The sequence below is a fragment of the Metarhizium brunneum genome, chromosome 2, assembly GCF_013426205.1.
Source record: "Metarhizium brunneum chromosome 2, complete sequence".
Lineage (NCBI taxonomy): Eukaryota > Fungi > Ascomycota > Sordariomycetes > Hypocreales > Clavicipitaceae > Metarhizium > Metarhizium brunneum.
The window spans coordinates 4,811,994-4,827,545 of NC_089423.1; the positions used below are offsets into that span (position 1 = coordinate 4,811,994).

Genomic DNA, 15,552 nt, shown 5'->3' on the forward strand with positions numbered 1-15,552 from the left:
CAGACGCTCCAACCCTTCTTTGCACTACGCCACGCCATCCATCATCACCCAGTGATAGATTCCTCCAGAGCAGCCACCCCTTGCAAACCGGCCGGGCACTGCATCTTGTACTCCGTACGCAGCGACGGAACATAAAAGCGAGAGCCAAAACACCGACAGGAGCTGATTATTATCGACGCGTGCCGTTTTCCCGGACGCCACGCCCTACGATCTTGCATCTTGAGACTCAACGCCTATTTGCGCGTTGCTGCTGCATCACATTTTCTTCGAGTCGCACGACAGGCAGAACAAGGGGACAAGAGATTTTGTGCCCTGTCAAAACATCACGAGGTGCGAGGGACCCTGGCAAACCCAGGAGACCTGAGGGACCTGAAATTTCTGGACCTTGGAGCACATCCTTGCGAGTCGCGCCACGCTTTTTCGAAGAACTTCTACTCCGTCGCCGGCAGACTGACAGGGTCTCGGTGTTGGGTTTTACGCCCACGGCCTGGAGGGCAAGATTTGCCTAAAAAAGGCCTTTGCATACTTTCCCATCTCGATCCCCCTTTGGGCCTTGGAGCTTTGGGCACCATACAGAGATTTTGCTTGCGTTGTGCGTGACTATTCACGAGCGTGACGGGACATTTTCTATTCTTGTTTCTATTTATTATTATTATTATTTTTTTCTTGGGCATCGAGGGTTGTCCTGTTATTTAATCTCGGCAAAAGTCTTGACCGTGTGTGCTCAGCGTCAAGCATCCTGGCTTGACCACGCGAAAACCCCCTCCAGAAAATCCCTTCCTCCGCACCCCCTCCCCCATCGTCATCGCTAACCATGTCCTCCCACGGCCAGCAACCCGCCGTCCCAATCTCCATTACCATCTGCGGCGACGGCGGGTGCGGCAAGTCGTCCATCACGCTGCGCCTCGTCCGCTCGCAGTGGACGTCGGAATATGACCCCACGATCGAGGACTCCTACAGCGTCACGCGCCGCATCGACGGCACCACGTACCACCTCTCCCTCACCGACACGGCCGGCCAGGAGGAGTACCGCGGCATGTGGGCGTCGTCCAATCTCGGCGCCGACGCCTTCCTCATGGTGTACGACATTACGTCGCGCGACTCCCTCGACGCCCTCCAGTACTTTGACGACCTGATCAACATGGAGGCCGAGACCCGGCTCGACAATGCTGCGCGCGCGCGTCGCGCCGGCGTCAACCCGGGCCACGTCAATACCGGCACCGCCAGCGGCTCCAAGACGGTCCCGCCCGTCAAGATCGTCGCCGGAAACAAATGCGATCTCCAGGAGAGCAGGCAGGTCCCCGCCGCCATGGGCCTTGACTGGGCACGCAAACGGGGCTGCGGGTTCATGGAGACGAGCGCGAGGCTCGAGGTCAACATTGAGGAGACATTTGCCCTCATTGTGCGCCGCGTCGTCGAGAGGAGGCGCCTCGCCGAGATGGGCGTCATGGACAACACCGAGATGAACGCCCGTGGCATGACGAAGCCATTGACCCCATTGCCTGTGGAAAGCGACTCGGAAAAGCGAGCTCCGGGACTGCGGGGACCGACTCTGAGCGGCCAAACTTCTGTCGGCCGTGGCCAGGGTGGATTCTGGAAGAAGTTGCGATGTTGGTGATAGTGTCCGATTTCTTCCATCTATGGGCGGCGGAGCGTTGCTTCTTTGTTGTTTTCCTTGTGATATGGTGCGTATTTTTTTTTCCGGCTTTTATTTTTGTTTTAGGGTTTGACAACGGGGGGGATATACGACTCCCTCTTGCTGTAACTTTCTGGGTTCACCCTTTCGGCATATACCATACTTGTGTGTTTGGCGTCTTGAGGTTATTTAAAATGGGCTGGTTGTATTGGCTTACTCTTCTCTTCATTTTGTAAATGTTGTTTCGGCTGGAGAGGCTGCGATTCCTTGGTTTCGATATGCGACAATGTGTTTTGTATGTACATGAGGTTGATTCGTGGACGATGCAATGTTTAGGATTATGATGTATGGCGAGCGAGCTTTTTGTATAGCGTGGCAGAATTCACAAGAGCCATTTGTTAATGTGTTGAGTACCCTGGGCCCTGGGTGGCCTTGTCATCTCCTGCCCATCTACCTACTTACCTAGGTACCTAGTCGGTACTTGTGTAGCTGCAAAAGATGAAATTCCTGGGCTTTGTAGCATCGCGCCTCCAAAAGCAAGCGTGGCGGATATGGGTAGTGTATTACGACGGCAAAAGTCCTTGCTAAGCTTCCCTCGCTTCCCTCGAAACGCCCAAAACCCCCAAGTCTCAAACCCAAGACGCCGGCAGCCCTCTTTGTCTATAACGTTTGGCATCACTGCTTGCTGACAACCCAATCCTTCCACTTCTTGTACTCGGGATAATTCAAGCTCGCCTTCTTGCCCTGATAGCGCGTAACCTTGAGCTCCAGCGACTTCCACCTCGAGCGGCCGCCCATCCAGCCCGCTTTCCGGATGAGGCTGTACAGCGTCTCGTCCTGAGTCCAGCCCTGCTCGGAAGCCACGTCCGGCAGATATGTCGCTCCGTAACGGTGGCCCCTGTCAGTAAACGACAGCCGGATGCCGTGGGTGCCCACCTCCCAGTCATAGGCGTCGTCGGCCTCCTCAAAGTCGGTCAACAAGGTCACGGCGGCCTGCAGCTCGGGCAGCTCCTCCTTGACAATGGGCGAGAAGCGCGTGTCGTGCAGGGCCGAAATGGTCGCGTACTCGGGCAGCCCGACGCCGAGGGGCTGGGACTCAAAGGTGCCGATGCACCCGCGCAGAGAGACGTCGTCCCCCGAGACGGTGTTCCAGGTGACAAACAGCGGGGCGGACGAGGTGCCCAGCGACAGTGAGGACATGGACGTCGCGGGCGTGGACGAGGACCACGCGGGCGACGCGGAGGACGAGGACGCGGAGGAGTCGGCGTCGGCGGCGAGGCGGCGGAGAGCCGGTGTCTTGGGAGCCTGGTCGTTCCTGGACGGGCCGGGTTCCGAGTCTGAAACGGAGCTCGTGTAGAGCGCCCAGGAGGATTCGATCTCGCTGAGGGAGAGGGGCTCCCGGTCCTCGAGGTGGGCGTCGAGGGCCTCGAAGCACATGAGGCAATGGGCTGCGCTGGCCATCGTGTCCGCTCAAGAGGGCAGATTGAGCGGACAGGGAGGGCAGGGGGAGGCGGGGAAAAACAACGAGCCGGCCCGACGATGGGCGTGGGTTGATTAGACGAAGCAATCTACGACAATGACGACGGAGAAGGTGGGAAAGCGACTGATTTGAACCTGGTCGACGTGGGTTCAATGGCACGGGAGCTTCGCATTGACCGGAGTCGACGTCGGGTGGTTGGGGGCAGAATGAAGACACGGCAAAGCTGGAGCTAATCTCTGGAAGCAGAAGACCAAGAGCGTAGATGAAATTGCGAGACTGGAGGGACTGGAGGAGCAAGCATGGGCAAGACAAGGCAAGGCGAGGCAAAGCAAGGCGAGCTGACGTGGTGAGGAGTAGTCGGAAAAGGTCACTTTTGGGTCATCAGGCTCGTCACCCCACTCGAGCAACATTGGGAACCCCGCGATTGCGCAAGCCAGGCTTGAAAGGGGACAGCTGCCAAACTGCGTTCCGAATGGCGCGAGCGGCGCAGACGCCATCAAAAAAACCGAGGCGGCGACGGGCGGCGACAGGCCAATACATACATATGTACAATCGCATATTGGAGCTTGGTTGCCGGAGTGGCACACAGGTCCTGTGATGGGCGGAGGTGCAGTGCCATTGATGTTGGAGGCGCAAATAAGGCGATGACGTGGACGGAAAGGCAAACGCCAAGGGCACGTCGGTCTGTGATTGCACGGGGTACTACGGAGTAATGGCACAGAGTGATTGCTTCTTGTGCCGTGAGTGCATTCAAAGCTGGCGAGGGCTATTTGCGAAGCTTGGTTACAGAGTACTAGTGCATTGGAGGAGAAATAACCTACTTGTAGGTGCTTAAGTAAGTACCATATTCATTGCATTCAATGCAAGCAGCCGGATTTTCAAAACCGCCGATATTCCGCCTTCCTTTGCTGGGCGAGAATCACCGGCACAGCTTTCCCACAACATGGCATCAAAACCCACCAGACATGATAAGCCAAGGAAGCCATGGTTCCAATCGGACCCGATATCACTTACATTGACTTGGAACTATGACGCTACGACCTCGCCCGTACGCCAGCGCGACGGCTGCGCAGGCGGTTGTTCTAACCGGAACTCCAGCCACGCGTGCGTGATCGTCTCTCCTGCTCCACGCCGGAAAGCGGTGCCTGAAGCACCTCTGCGTTTCAGCATGTTTTGAACCATGACAGCCCAGTCTTGCATGTCCGTTTCACGCCCTTCCTCTCAGTATCTCGCCCCGATACGACCTTGTATGAAAGCTTGTTAGGAGGACATGTGACGATCCGACAAGCCTTGGTTTCGCCAATGCCAAGCTTTGCCTTCCGCGGCCATCTCATATATTGCGTTCCTGGTCTGATAAAGATCAGGCTATAGTTGGGACAGCCCGGGGCGAAGTTGGGATGCCTCGTAGTTCGTTTTGAGATGGGTCTGGCCCGGTCTCAGTCTCAACTTACTGCCAAAGTTGATTACTGACACTATATTTAGTCCATAATTTGTCATTTATTTTTTTTTCTCCGCCCGTGGTTCACTGCATCTGATGCAGGCCGTATCAGATGAAGTCTGGGGTTCTCCGATGCGGAAGGGATTGCGCTATCTGGGCCGTGTTTTTATGCCGTAGGGGTGTTTGGCCGATGTTTATAAATAAATATATGTCTCTCTCTATATATATAGCTATAGATGTTGCTCTCCTCGGCGCTTCGTGGTTAGTCTTTTGTCTGTCAGTCACTCCCTTCAGCTATAACAAAAAAAGTCGACAATAATAAGCTCGTCCTTCGCTCTCCTCACACAAGCCTAATTATTTTCTCTCCGAACGCATACATCTCTTTTATCAAAATGAAGTTCTTTGCCGTCACTCTCTTGGCTCTTGCCACTGCCGTCATGGCCGCTCCCTCAGGTCCGTCAAAAATCCTTTGATAGAAAAAAAATGTCAGAATACACTGGCTAACCTCGTTGCAGTCAAGGAGAGGGACATCTTTATCCGCCAGGAGTTTGTTGTTGACACGGAAACCCCGTCCATGACTGACGCGCAGGGCAACGTCGTTCCCTTTGATGCCTCCAACGTCAACCTGGCCAACACGAATGCTGGGTTTTAATTGAAATTGAACAAGGATTGCTGTTTTGGGAAGTAAGCATGACGGGGCTCCGAGGCCTCGATGGTCTTGGGAGTTCTCTTGGCGACGTGTTTCGGTCACTCGTTTGGATACGGCCTCATGGATGAGCTGGGCGCCATCAGATGGCGTTGTGGTCTTTGTCTTGAGGCTTGATGAATTGGAAACACTATAATGAATGTAGCCTTAGCACCAACACTTGGCCTGCAATGCTACAGATATAATGAAATGACGCCGGTTCCAGGTAGAACCAGGTGTTGCGACACTTTTCGCCAAGTTTCTTCGGTGCATCCTCGTGGTGTCTTGTGTTAATGACTAGTGACTGGACCTACCAGTCAATAAAGTTAGTGAATTGCCCATTTGCCCTGTTCCTGCTCATGTCACGGCCGAGCCATGTGCACATGGGATTCTAAGTTTTTAAGCATGTGTACATACATAGTGACGTGGGTCTGGCAAGAACCAGGCTAGCAATGTAACCAAGATGGCGAACTGCAACCATACTTCATGTAGTACACAAGCAGGCCAGAGGAACCAGAAGCGGGAAAATACAGTAAAGAAAGGAATAATTGCATGTGGTCATTTTACCGGCCAATTGCCTGGTCAGGCGTTTAGCGGTTCTGAATCGTGACCCTACATACTGTGCTGGGTCCATGACTCGTCACCGACCTTGATTGACGTTGGTATTTTCCAACCTCCAGTCAGGACTTCAACTTCGACTCTGCACATCCAAGCATGCCAGGCGAGCCGAACAGGCGCGCGTCAAAACGTGCCTCTCTGCTTCGGGGGTACATCTCCCCTCTTCATGTATGTCAGCGCGTCTTTCGGGGCTTTATTTGACGAGGCATCTTCTCCTCTTCTATTTATGGTTCTTTCCGCACAGCCACGCGATGTCCTCGACGTCACTGGTGGTTGGATCCCGCAGGCTGCGGTTGGGAGGTCATACGGAGTAGTACTGTACAATGCTCCAAGTCACTCCCAACCGTCCAACTTAGGCCAGGCCCAACTTTCATTCAGGCTCTTTGGACGAGATTGACCTCGAGACCAGACGCTCACAGTGCAGCAGCGGGTCTGGGGCTGACATGCGGAGCCCGAAATCAGCCGTGCTGGATTCCCTTTTCATCACGCCAGCCTCGAGGACGGGCTGTTTTCTAAATTCTGACCCTAGTATTGCTGCTGGGGGACCTGTGTGTCTTTGAAGGAAGGGACTGGAGATGGTACCGAGGAGGACTTGCAGCCAGAAACAGGCCCTCTTGGTGGAGAAATTGGCGAGAAAATGGCCTTGTTCTGACGTGAGACGCAGAATGTCACGACGCACGTTATTTTGCAATGCTTTTAGATTCCCGTGCCATGCTCTCTATTCTCGGAACCAGGCATGAACCTGCAGGCGTCTTCATCTATGACCAACAAGCCTGGGGCCGTGTGTCTTCTTCCAGACCAGACGTTGGCCAAGCCCGTTTTTCCCACATCAAGTTGTACAACCACAGCCAAGAGCCAATGCATCTTTTTCCCCCCTTGACCGACACTATGAAAACATGCGTCGTCACAAAGCGTGGCCAATGAGCGCAACTACGAGTCACCGTGCTCTGCGCCAATATTCCTGCCTCGCCGCGCCCTCATCAGCTCTGCCTCAGCCGCAAGCCTCGGGCGCTCTGGTGAAATCACTCACACTGGGAAAAGGCAGAATCCCACGGGGTAATGAAACCGGGGATCCAGCTCATCATTGACGGGGGATCTGGGCTCATAGCCTTTATCCCTGCTTGTTGTCACGCACGCCAATAACGCGGATTGTCTCCGGCCGTAGGATGGCTTCTCTGGTGATGGCAGCTCATGCCTGCAGGATGAGCCTCATGCATTGCCAAGTGGGGAATCGTTGCACAAAATGTTGACATGACATGGGGTCTCGAGCAAAGATGAGGAATTGTATGCCTGGAAATAACAGACCGGGCTGTCCCGAGACGGAGGCAGCCTAAATAAATGGGAGGCTTGCAGCCTGGTTGGCTCTGCTCTGCAGTTCTATTATTCTGTTCCTTTGCTGTATGTTGGTCCATTGCTTGTTGGTGAAGGACTGAATATCCGGCTCGACTAAATACGATATTCGTTTTGGAAGAGTGACAAGAGGACTTGATTAGTACCGGCAACAACAGACGGCACACATACGACAATTCCTTGGAATCTGCTTGGAGCAGCACCCTGCCATCTTCCATTCCCATCGTCTCGTTTGAGGCGAGGACGAGGGAGAAATGGCCAATCATCGGGCACAGGCGCAGTTTGAACGCGCGAGATGGCAAGCAGCGGTGTTGTTTCCCATATGGGCGCTTCAGCTTCTTCTCACAACATCCATGATGGGATTGTTTGCATGGAGGCTGGGTGACACTCTGAAACATTATGATGAGCGACAGAGGGCTGGCAAAGTTCCAAGGATTGAGCTGGTGTGAGTATTCAGACCTTGAACAAATTTATTCCTTGTCATTGTGCACCATCTAATCCATGAATAGATGGGAAGCAACAAACGTCGCCATGTCTTTTGTCGCGGCAACATGCACGCTCATAGAAATCGTCAAATACATGACCGAAGCCTTGACGCCGTGGACCGTGCTGTTCACGCACATTGTCAAACTGACGTGCGCTTCGGCGATCCTGGCCCTCGACGTGGTGGTTTATGCGCAAGAGAAGGAATATCAGTCACTTGTCGGTATCGGCTTGGACGTTGCCTTGTTGTATGTGTCGAATCCTGCAACCACCTCTGATTTTCTCCTTCTCCTTCACAGCTAATCATTTTCTGTAGTATCACAGCCATCACATTGGCAATCTACGCCATTCTCACGTACCGACGGCTGTCCGCGTTTGATGACTACGTGCGCCCGGCCAACGTCAAAGGGTACGGCTTCAACGACGGCGAAGACGCGGACTTTTCCTACTCTAGCCGCCTGAGCATCCGAGGTTCCATGGATAAACGCGGCACAGTTGGCTCACACCGTCCGAGCATCGGGTCTCTTCGATCCGTCAAAAACGAACCCGCCATCTTGAACAATATGCAACGAGCACCAAGCTACTACAGCCACGAGCGAGATACACAATTTGACGAATACGTGGCACGCCGAAGTTCGCTCGGTGCCCGGTCAGATTTCGAGCGGCGGACGAGCGGCGACTACCGACGGGACAGCCCCCCGGGAGACGTGTCGCCAGACTCGCTCGTCGTGACTGGCGTGGTGCCGAGCCGCACTCGAGGTACTAGCATCACGCGTGAAGTTAGTTACACGAGCGACCATGTGCTGGTTGCTGTGCCCGAGGAAGAGCACGAGGCGCCGGACGAGGCTGCTCGGCAGGACGACGGGACGACGTTGCTGGGGAGCAGTCGACGAAACAGCGACGAGCAAATTATGCAGCTGCACCCGGTTCTTCAAGAGGCGGATGTTCCGGAGCCGAAGTGGCAGCGGGAGGGAGTAATACTTGATGATATTTCGATATACCCTTGATGAACTGCGTTTTTTTTTTTTTGGTCTCTATTTTACGGGGTTGGCGGGCGGCCATGGCCACATGCATATCCTACGTCAAGAATTTGGCGTCTAGTTTCATTTGACATGAATTATTATATTGTGCAGCGCCCTCGTTTTAGTTTTATGTCGTCAGCACTTATCCCATGTCGCACAAGGGCCTCGGCAACTCAGAGTAGCATCGTAAACGATCTGGTGGATATCCGTTATAGCAAGCGTCGAGGGAATCGAGAAACTTGGACCAGGGGCCCGGGCAACCAGGTGGTTCCGATCTCGCTGCCCTGTAAATGCGGCCGCGGTCCTAGTTCAATAGCGAGCTTGTTATGGACGGCCCCAAAGAACTAGTAGGACTAGTACCCGAATTATCGATCGGATCACACGTCACGAAATGTGGGAACGTGGTGTCAAGTCCTAAGCGGCCGGGGCCTGGATCCGATTCCCGCCTTGGAAGACGTTAAAGCTTGGGAGACCCGCTGAGCTAAATGGACGCCAAGGAGGGTTTGAGGTTTGAAGTGACATGGATGCATTCACATGTTTGCATGAGTAACCCCAACAGTGTAAGCCGTAGCATGCGGGTCCATTCACAAGAAAAAGCGAGCGCAGAAGACTATTCTTGAAAATCATGACAAAGCTGAAGGACCATTGAAATGCTGCTTCATGTTGGAAAAAAAAAAGGTCACATGCTGGTATCGTCATCATAATGTGTCTTATTGATGGTGCCCTCCTCCCCATTATTCAGAGCAATCTTCCCAAGGACGCCTTTCAACCGTTGACCACCTCGTCAATAACCCTCATTGCTCCCATGAGTCTTTCATCCTCGTGAGTCGGGGCGACTACCTGAATCGCCACAGGTAAATCATAGTACAAGTCGTTGTCATCTATTGCCAGAGTGTCAGCCGAGCCAGTGGCGTCCCCGGTGAGAAGTATGCAACCTACAGAGATTCATGTTTTCCTTGTCCAGCTGATTCACGGGCTCGTAGTCTGCCGGATAAGCATCCGTCTTCAGCACTCTCCCGGCGGGAATCACGCCACTGGGATAATCCAGCAGATTCCATTGTGCGCAGTACCCCCACCACGGCTTGACATCGTGCGGCATGCCTTGGACGGACGACACTGGGCAGATGAGCACATCCATGGGCTCGCCGGAGGGTGTGGAGTTTGCGGTTTCGGCCCATTTTTGGAGATATTCGGTGCGGTAGTCGTCTCTTGCGAGATTCAGCTGGAGATGCTTGTTAGAAGTGGCGGAATTCTGGTTCCCCATGCTCGGGGGGGGTAAATTTCGTACTTTCCATATCTCGTGGTGTGTTCTTTCTTTGACAATGGGATCGTCCAGCAATCGCTTTGCAGAAGGGAAGATGGGCTCGTTTCCAGCAAAGAGCGTTTGCTTAATGTCCCGACCACCGTCGGTAAAGTACAGTGGTAGTAAGATGTCGTCCCATGCCCGTTTGTGATCGTACGCCTTGAACTCGATGACTATCGCAGCATTAGTTATCTACTTCAAGTATGTTTTTTTCCCCTGACGTGTCGCAAACGCATCGTGCAGAACTACCTTCGTGTCCGGAAGCTTTCAGCGTCTTGGCCACCTCCCCAATGACCCGTGTAATATATGGATGGGGCATCACCACCTCGTCCCATAGCATGACGCCGATTCGCAGCTTCTGATGGCGCATTTGGTCGCTTTGCGATACCCACGGCATGCGAAGCAGCGGCTCCTTGAGCCACGGTTTCGCATCGGAATTGACCTGGAAGAAGAGCTCCAAATCCTCGACATTGTGCGCCAGGGGACCTGCAGCGGCCACGACGGACTCCTGCCCCGACATGGTGCATTCCGATCCACGCAAGGAAACTCGCTTCGCCGAGGGCTTGAAGCCATACAAACCGCAGAATGCGGCCGGAATTCGAATCGAACCGCCGAGATCTGCACCGATCCCCAACGGGGAGCCGCGCATGGCAAGAAGCGCCCCCTCGCCGCCGCTGGAGCCTCCGGGGCCAATTTTATTATTCCACGGGTTGACGGTCCGGCCGTAAATGTTGTTTACCGTATCCAGCGTCATCATGCACTGGGGGTTGTTCGTCTTGCAGTACATGATTGCGCCGGCGTTGCGCAGAACCTCGACCAGTTGGGCATCCTGGTCTCTCGCCGGGTTCCGCGCAAAGGAAATGTACCCAGCTGTAGTGTGCTGGCCCTTGATGTTGATTTGGTCCTTGATCGAGACGGGCACCCCGTGCAAAGGCCCAATTGGCCTCCCCGTAGTCTTGAGCATATCGTCCAGCTGCCTGGCCTGCTCCATTGCCTCTGTGAAAAATATCTCGGTCAAGCAGTTCGTCAATTGCTGGGCAACGGCGGCCTGGTGACAGAATGCCTCTGTTACCTGGATACATGACAGCTCATGGTTCCGGATCTTGGCAGCCAGCGCTGCGGCGCCGAGGGCTGTGATTTGCATCTCGTTATACGACAAGAGGCGCGGTAGCAAGTCTATTGGACGGGTAGTCGAGCGGATTGTCTCGTCGAGCTTCAGAGGTGGAATTGTCCATCTTGTCGGGATAGCGGCTGCTCGTCTTCTCTGAAAGCGCTGCGTCGACGTGTTGGCATGAGCTGTGTTTTCAATGGCACGCACACCAGCCAGACGCAAAGGAAATACATACCTCAGCCAGGCCCTGCCACGAAACGCCATTCATCTTCAACGATCCCGTTTCGCACCCGCGAAACCGCCAACTCGTAGACTTGGGAAACGGAGAGGCGAAAATGGTTACGGGTCCAAGGCTTCTCGGAAAGGTGCTAAAAATGTCAAACCACCAGATCCTCTTTTTTACCAACGCCGCCGCCAAAAACTGCCAACTAGGCCGCCCTATTTAAAGCCCGACCCATCTCCTCCGGATGTATGTAGTATGGACCTTGGGAGACCTTGTAACACATCTTGTTGCAAGTGTCTCCGCATCTTCTCTGCGGAGTCGTCACGCAGCGTGCGCGCAGGCTTGAACCAGTCAAACGAGGGCTGCAATGATGAAGTCTTGGCGAAGCAACATTGAACATAGACAGGCCAACGGTCAACTGCTCGTCGCCTGACAGATTTTGGCTATTGCTCGCAATATCGATACTATGTACATGCACACCACACCGTGACACACACATGGTGGGGTAGCGAGGTGCGCTCACTGCACTGTGAGGTTAAATTGCGTCATGTTGTACCGCAACGCAATGCGGCATTGTACCGAATAGGGTTGGCAAAATTAATAGTCTAGACAAACGCACACATTGCTGAGCTGCCACTCCGCAGTGTGCACCGAGGCCGTTGTACATGGGTCACGAGGCTCCAAGAAATTGTTTGTGCTTTGATGCGCTTTGCTAACGCATGCAGTGTGCGTGGAGAAGCCTGACAGGGGCCTGCTTGAGATGCGGAGAAGATGGAAGCCATTTTGCCCATCCCTTTGAATGTGCGCAGGTCGGATTTTTGTAACGGACCAGGATTTTAGCTAATAATAAGTCCTTTTCTAAGAGATATATATACTTCTTAAGAAATCATATAATAATAAAATTACTTACAATTTTAAAGATACACAAGTATATAAAAATATATTAGTTATTTTCCCTGCTAGAATAGTACCTATCTTTAAGTATCATAAAAAGCGGGTCAAACACATCAATTGGACCTGCGCACATTCAAAAGGGTAAAATGTCATCTGTCGACTCAAGTGGGCCTGTTCTCGGTCGTCAGGTAGACAAAAAAACTCGATCCCTGTGAGCAGCACGGAGAGCCAGGAAATGGGCTTTTCCAACACGACACGAAAAGTGAAGCTTCTGAGCAACAGCCCAAAAGTTGCAAAGAGTGGATCATGACCCGAAACAGCCACCATTGCCCTACCACTTCCGCCTTGTCCAGATGAGGATTTGTTCCGATGGCTGAACAAGTATCATCACTGATTGTCTAGGACGATGGAACGACGGTTTCTCCTGGGTTCGCTCATGAGCGCCGTTTTGTCAATACTTGTACCATAAGGGCCCTCGGACACCATGAACATTGCAAATCCCTTGCTGACCAAGACATTGCCCATAGGATGCTCTGGAGTCGGAATAAGAGCATTCCCCATGAACCTTCTCAGCCCCATGTCAGTTCTCCAATGTATGCAAATCTAGAGAAATGATACTGACAGATCATCACTTTGATCATAGATGAAAGCCACACTGTCCTTCCTTTGTTGCAGATTTGCCTCTTTTACAAGTGTCTGGCTAAGAGGAAGCAGAGACGGATGCCAAGACTGTGGTTTTGAGCAATTCAGTGATTGAGCGATGGAGATATGGACGGGATAGGGGCATACCGATTGCATCGGCTTTCATCCAGCCCTTCTCTTAAAGTGATGCCCAAGACGGAGCAATGGAGTTGCTGTTGTGTAATCTCGATCATGCTGTTCGGGCATTTACGTGCACTCCTGCAGTACTTGGTTCTGTTACAGAATAAAGTAGCAACAACCAAGTCTGATGCCGTAAGCCCAAGGACAGTAATCGGTCAGGAACCGGGCTGTTGCTGCATTTGTGCAAGCTACAACCAACCAAACACGGACAAACATGATAAGGAAGACTACAGATGAGCTTGCCCTTCGTGTCAATGGGTGAAGAATCATCCCAAGCGTAGCTCGTCCATCTAGACGTTGATCCGAAGACACGTAACGTGGTATGCATAGGGCGTTGATCAAAGCAAAGCCGTACGCTAGGCCTGTAGGAAAGTCGGGGACGATATCTGGCGGAGGAAACATGCGGAAGCTGGTCATGGTGCTAAGGTTGAGCAAACGGAGGAGAATAGTCTCAGCCCAGAAACAGGGCAGCCCGATGTACTCGAAAACGTAGAGGAGGAGTCTCAGCAGAGACATCCAAAGGGACTCCATATCGCGGTGTCGGGTGTGGACGGTGACGCGGATTTATTGGGCCATGAGGAGAGGAGACGATTGTTCGCCCTTGTTTCTCCGAGTAACAAGTGTTCTTCACAGGGTCGACTTGGAATGCGGACGAGACCTCGCTGATATACTGCTTTTCGGCGGGAGTCAACGGCACAAATTTGCTTCCATGATGACGGTTGGCTGAGGCTATCGTGAGATGGCTTTAGCTAGCGGGCCGCGACGCAGCACCAATTTCGCTGGTGTGCCTGGCGCGTCATAATACGCAGACGGTTTTTCTGGTCTCTTACTATTCTTGGCTTAATACAGCCTAATACTGTGTCATCAGATATTGCGCCTACACGACACTCGTATCATGCTTGTACTGTCATTTGACTCGAGAGCGAAACCATAATCCCCTTACCTGCGGTGGACAATGCTAGTGGATACTGTCAGGTAATTTTCGGATCAATCGGATTAGTCTTTAACCACTCTTCTGCTGGGGGGGGGGGGCTATTTTGCTGCTTGACAGGGATTCTAGCTTCGGACAAAGGGAGCATGGCGTCCAAGTGCTCGAAATATACCAATTAGTTGGGGAAAGTCGCCAGTCTCATCTGGAATGATCGCCCGTCTCTATTCCTAGTCTAGAGTTCTCTGTACGTAAACCCCCTGGCGGTCCAGGAAACCCCATGTGGAAGAGGCCTGCGCCAGAGGCTGACAATTTTCCAAGACGCATCAGGATATGTCCGAGAAAGGTGCCTATTGAAGTTGGCGGTGAAGAGCGGTGCTTTTGCAGAGTCTGAGCTTGAGCTTGCTCCCTCTCAAGACTTATCAAATGTTAACCTGTAATCTCTACATGCTAACGGAATGCAGTGTACTTAATACGGTGTTGTGCTACGTCCCGGCGGCAGTTTCATTCTCACCACAAGAAGCATCGTGGGTGTGGAGTAGCTCGAGGGGTAGAGCTTACTATATCGGCATTTGTGGTGCTTGCCGAGGGAACCTCGTTGTCCACGTCAGAACAATTACTGATTGAAAATATTGCGAATCTAGAGGCTTGTTTAGTCCAGCCCAGTGCTTTCTGCTCGCGACACCAGAGCCCTGGTAGCAGGATCTATCACCGCATTGGCAATAAACGCAATAACATCGAGGAAATATGATCAACCGATGCCCATACCGATATCGTAGCATTCTTGCCTTTATTTAAAGAGATGTGGAGCTGGTCATATCACCCGGTAACAACGTGTTGGTGAGTATTCTGGTCTTGATGTAGGCATGTGTCCAATACCTTGACTCGGCCATTGTTTGGAAGGGGTCCAAGGTTTTGCTGTTATGGCCCCAAACAAGGGCCTGATGCCTGATTCTGCTAGCCACAGATCTTCGTATTGGTCAGGGACACCTACAGATGTTCGCCAAATCAACGATACACGTATAGTAGGAGTTGACCTCGGTTCCAGAATTTTCTTCGAGTTGCCTGCGCAATGTCCCCAATCGCATAAATAGTAGACAAAACGCGGGTCGGGAGAGCATCTGTTTCTAAGCGAAACATTACTCCAAGATACCTCCGACACCGTGTCACGCCATCACGGCGCTGTCGCCTTCACTCCTGCTTCCAGTTCTGAGCGGTGCCAACGTTCCGTGATTGGGGGCACAGTACAACCGTACGTCTCGTGTTGATCAAGTTGACCACAGCCTTTGCATGCAAGCTCTCGCTTGAGCTCTATCCGGGGCCTATACATCACGTGTACGCTTCTCGGTTATACCACCATGGTACCAAAGGAAAAATAAAGGGCCAATGTTTTTGTGTGCTGAAATAGATATTCCCGAGACCGTGGATTGCGAGTTGACGAGTATCGTAAGCCAAGGCGGTACGATAAATGCGATGGTCGCTTTATAATATCTCCTGCTGCTTGCCCTTCATCTTAAGGAACCAGATTAGCTGAAATTAGCCTTTCACACTCCTCGTAA

General features: G+C 52.7%; 5 protein-coding genes across 5 annotated transcripts; 3 read left to right on the forward strand and 2 right to left on the reverse strand.

Annotated features, from left to right (window-relative positions):
* Positions 1–814: 814 nt before the first annotated feature.
* Positions 815–1,618, forward strand: RAS-2 (Ras-like protein 2; the record flags this gene model as incomplete). The annotated part of the gene is made up of 1 exon (XM_014692253.1): positions 815–1,618. One exon carries the CDS (start codon positions 815–817, stop codon positions 1,616–1,618), a length of 804 nt encoding a protein of 267 aa, XP_014547739.1.
* A 693-nt stretch (positions 1,619–2,311) lies between these two features.
* Positions 2,312–3,097, reverse strand: G6M90_00g044050 (uncharacterized protein; the record flags this gene model as incomplete). The annotated part of the gene is made up of 1 exon (XM_014692254.1): positions 2,312–3,097. One exon carries the CDS (start codon positions 3,095–3,097, stop codon positions 2,312–2,314), a length of 786 nt encoding a protein of 261 aa, XP_014547740.1.
* Positions 3,098–4,946: 1,849 nt separating this feature from the next.
* G6M90_00g044060 (uncharacterized protein) lies at positions 4,947–5,206 on the forward strand (the record flags this gene model as incomplete). Its single annotated transcript, XM_066130340.1, has 2 exons — positions 4,947–5,007; positions 5,070–5,206. 2 exons carry the CDS (start codon positions 4,947–4,949, stop codon positions 5,204–5,206), a joined length of 198 nt encoding a protein of 65 aa, XP_065986294.1.
* Positions 5,207–7,738: 2,532 nt separating this feature from the next.
* On the forward strand, positions 7,739–8,697 carry G6M90_00g044070 (uncharacterized protein; the record flags this gene model as incomplete). Its single annotated transcript, XM_014692255.1, has 2 exons — positions 7,739–7,938; positions 8,007–8,697. The coding sequence occupies 2 exons, from the start codon at positions 7,739–7,741 to the stop codon at positions 8,695–8,697; spliced, it is 891 nt and encodes a 296-aa protein (XP_014547741.1).
* A 780-nt stretch (positions 8,698–9,477) lies between these two features.
* G6M90_00g044080 (uncharacterized protein) lies at positions 9,478–11,394 on the reverse strand (the record flags this gene model as incomplete). Its single annotated transcript, XM_014692256.1, has 5 exons — positions 9,478–9,593; positions 9,652–9,934; positions 10,001–10,188; positions 10,265–11,288; positions 11,362–11,394. The coding sequence occupies 5 exons, from the start codon at positions 11,392–11,394 to the stop codon at positions 9,478–9,480; spliced, it is 1,644 nt and encodes a 547-aa protein (XP_014547742.1).
* Positions 11,395–15,552: the final 4,158 nt, after the last annotated feature.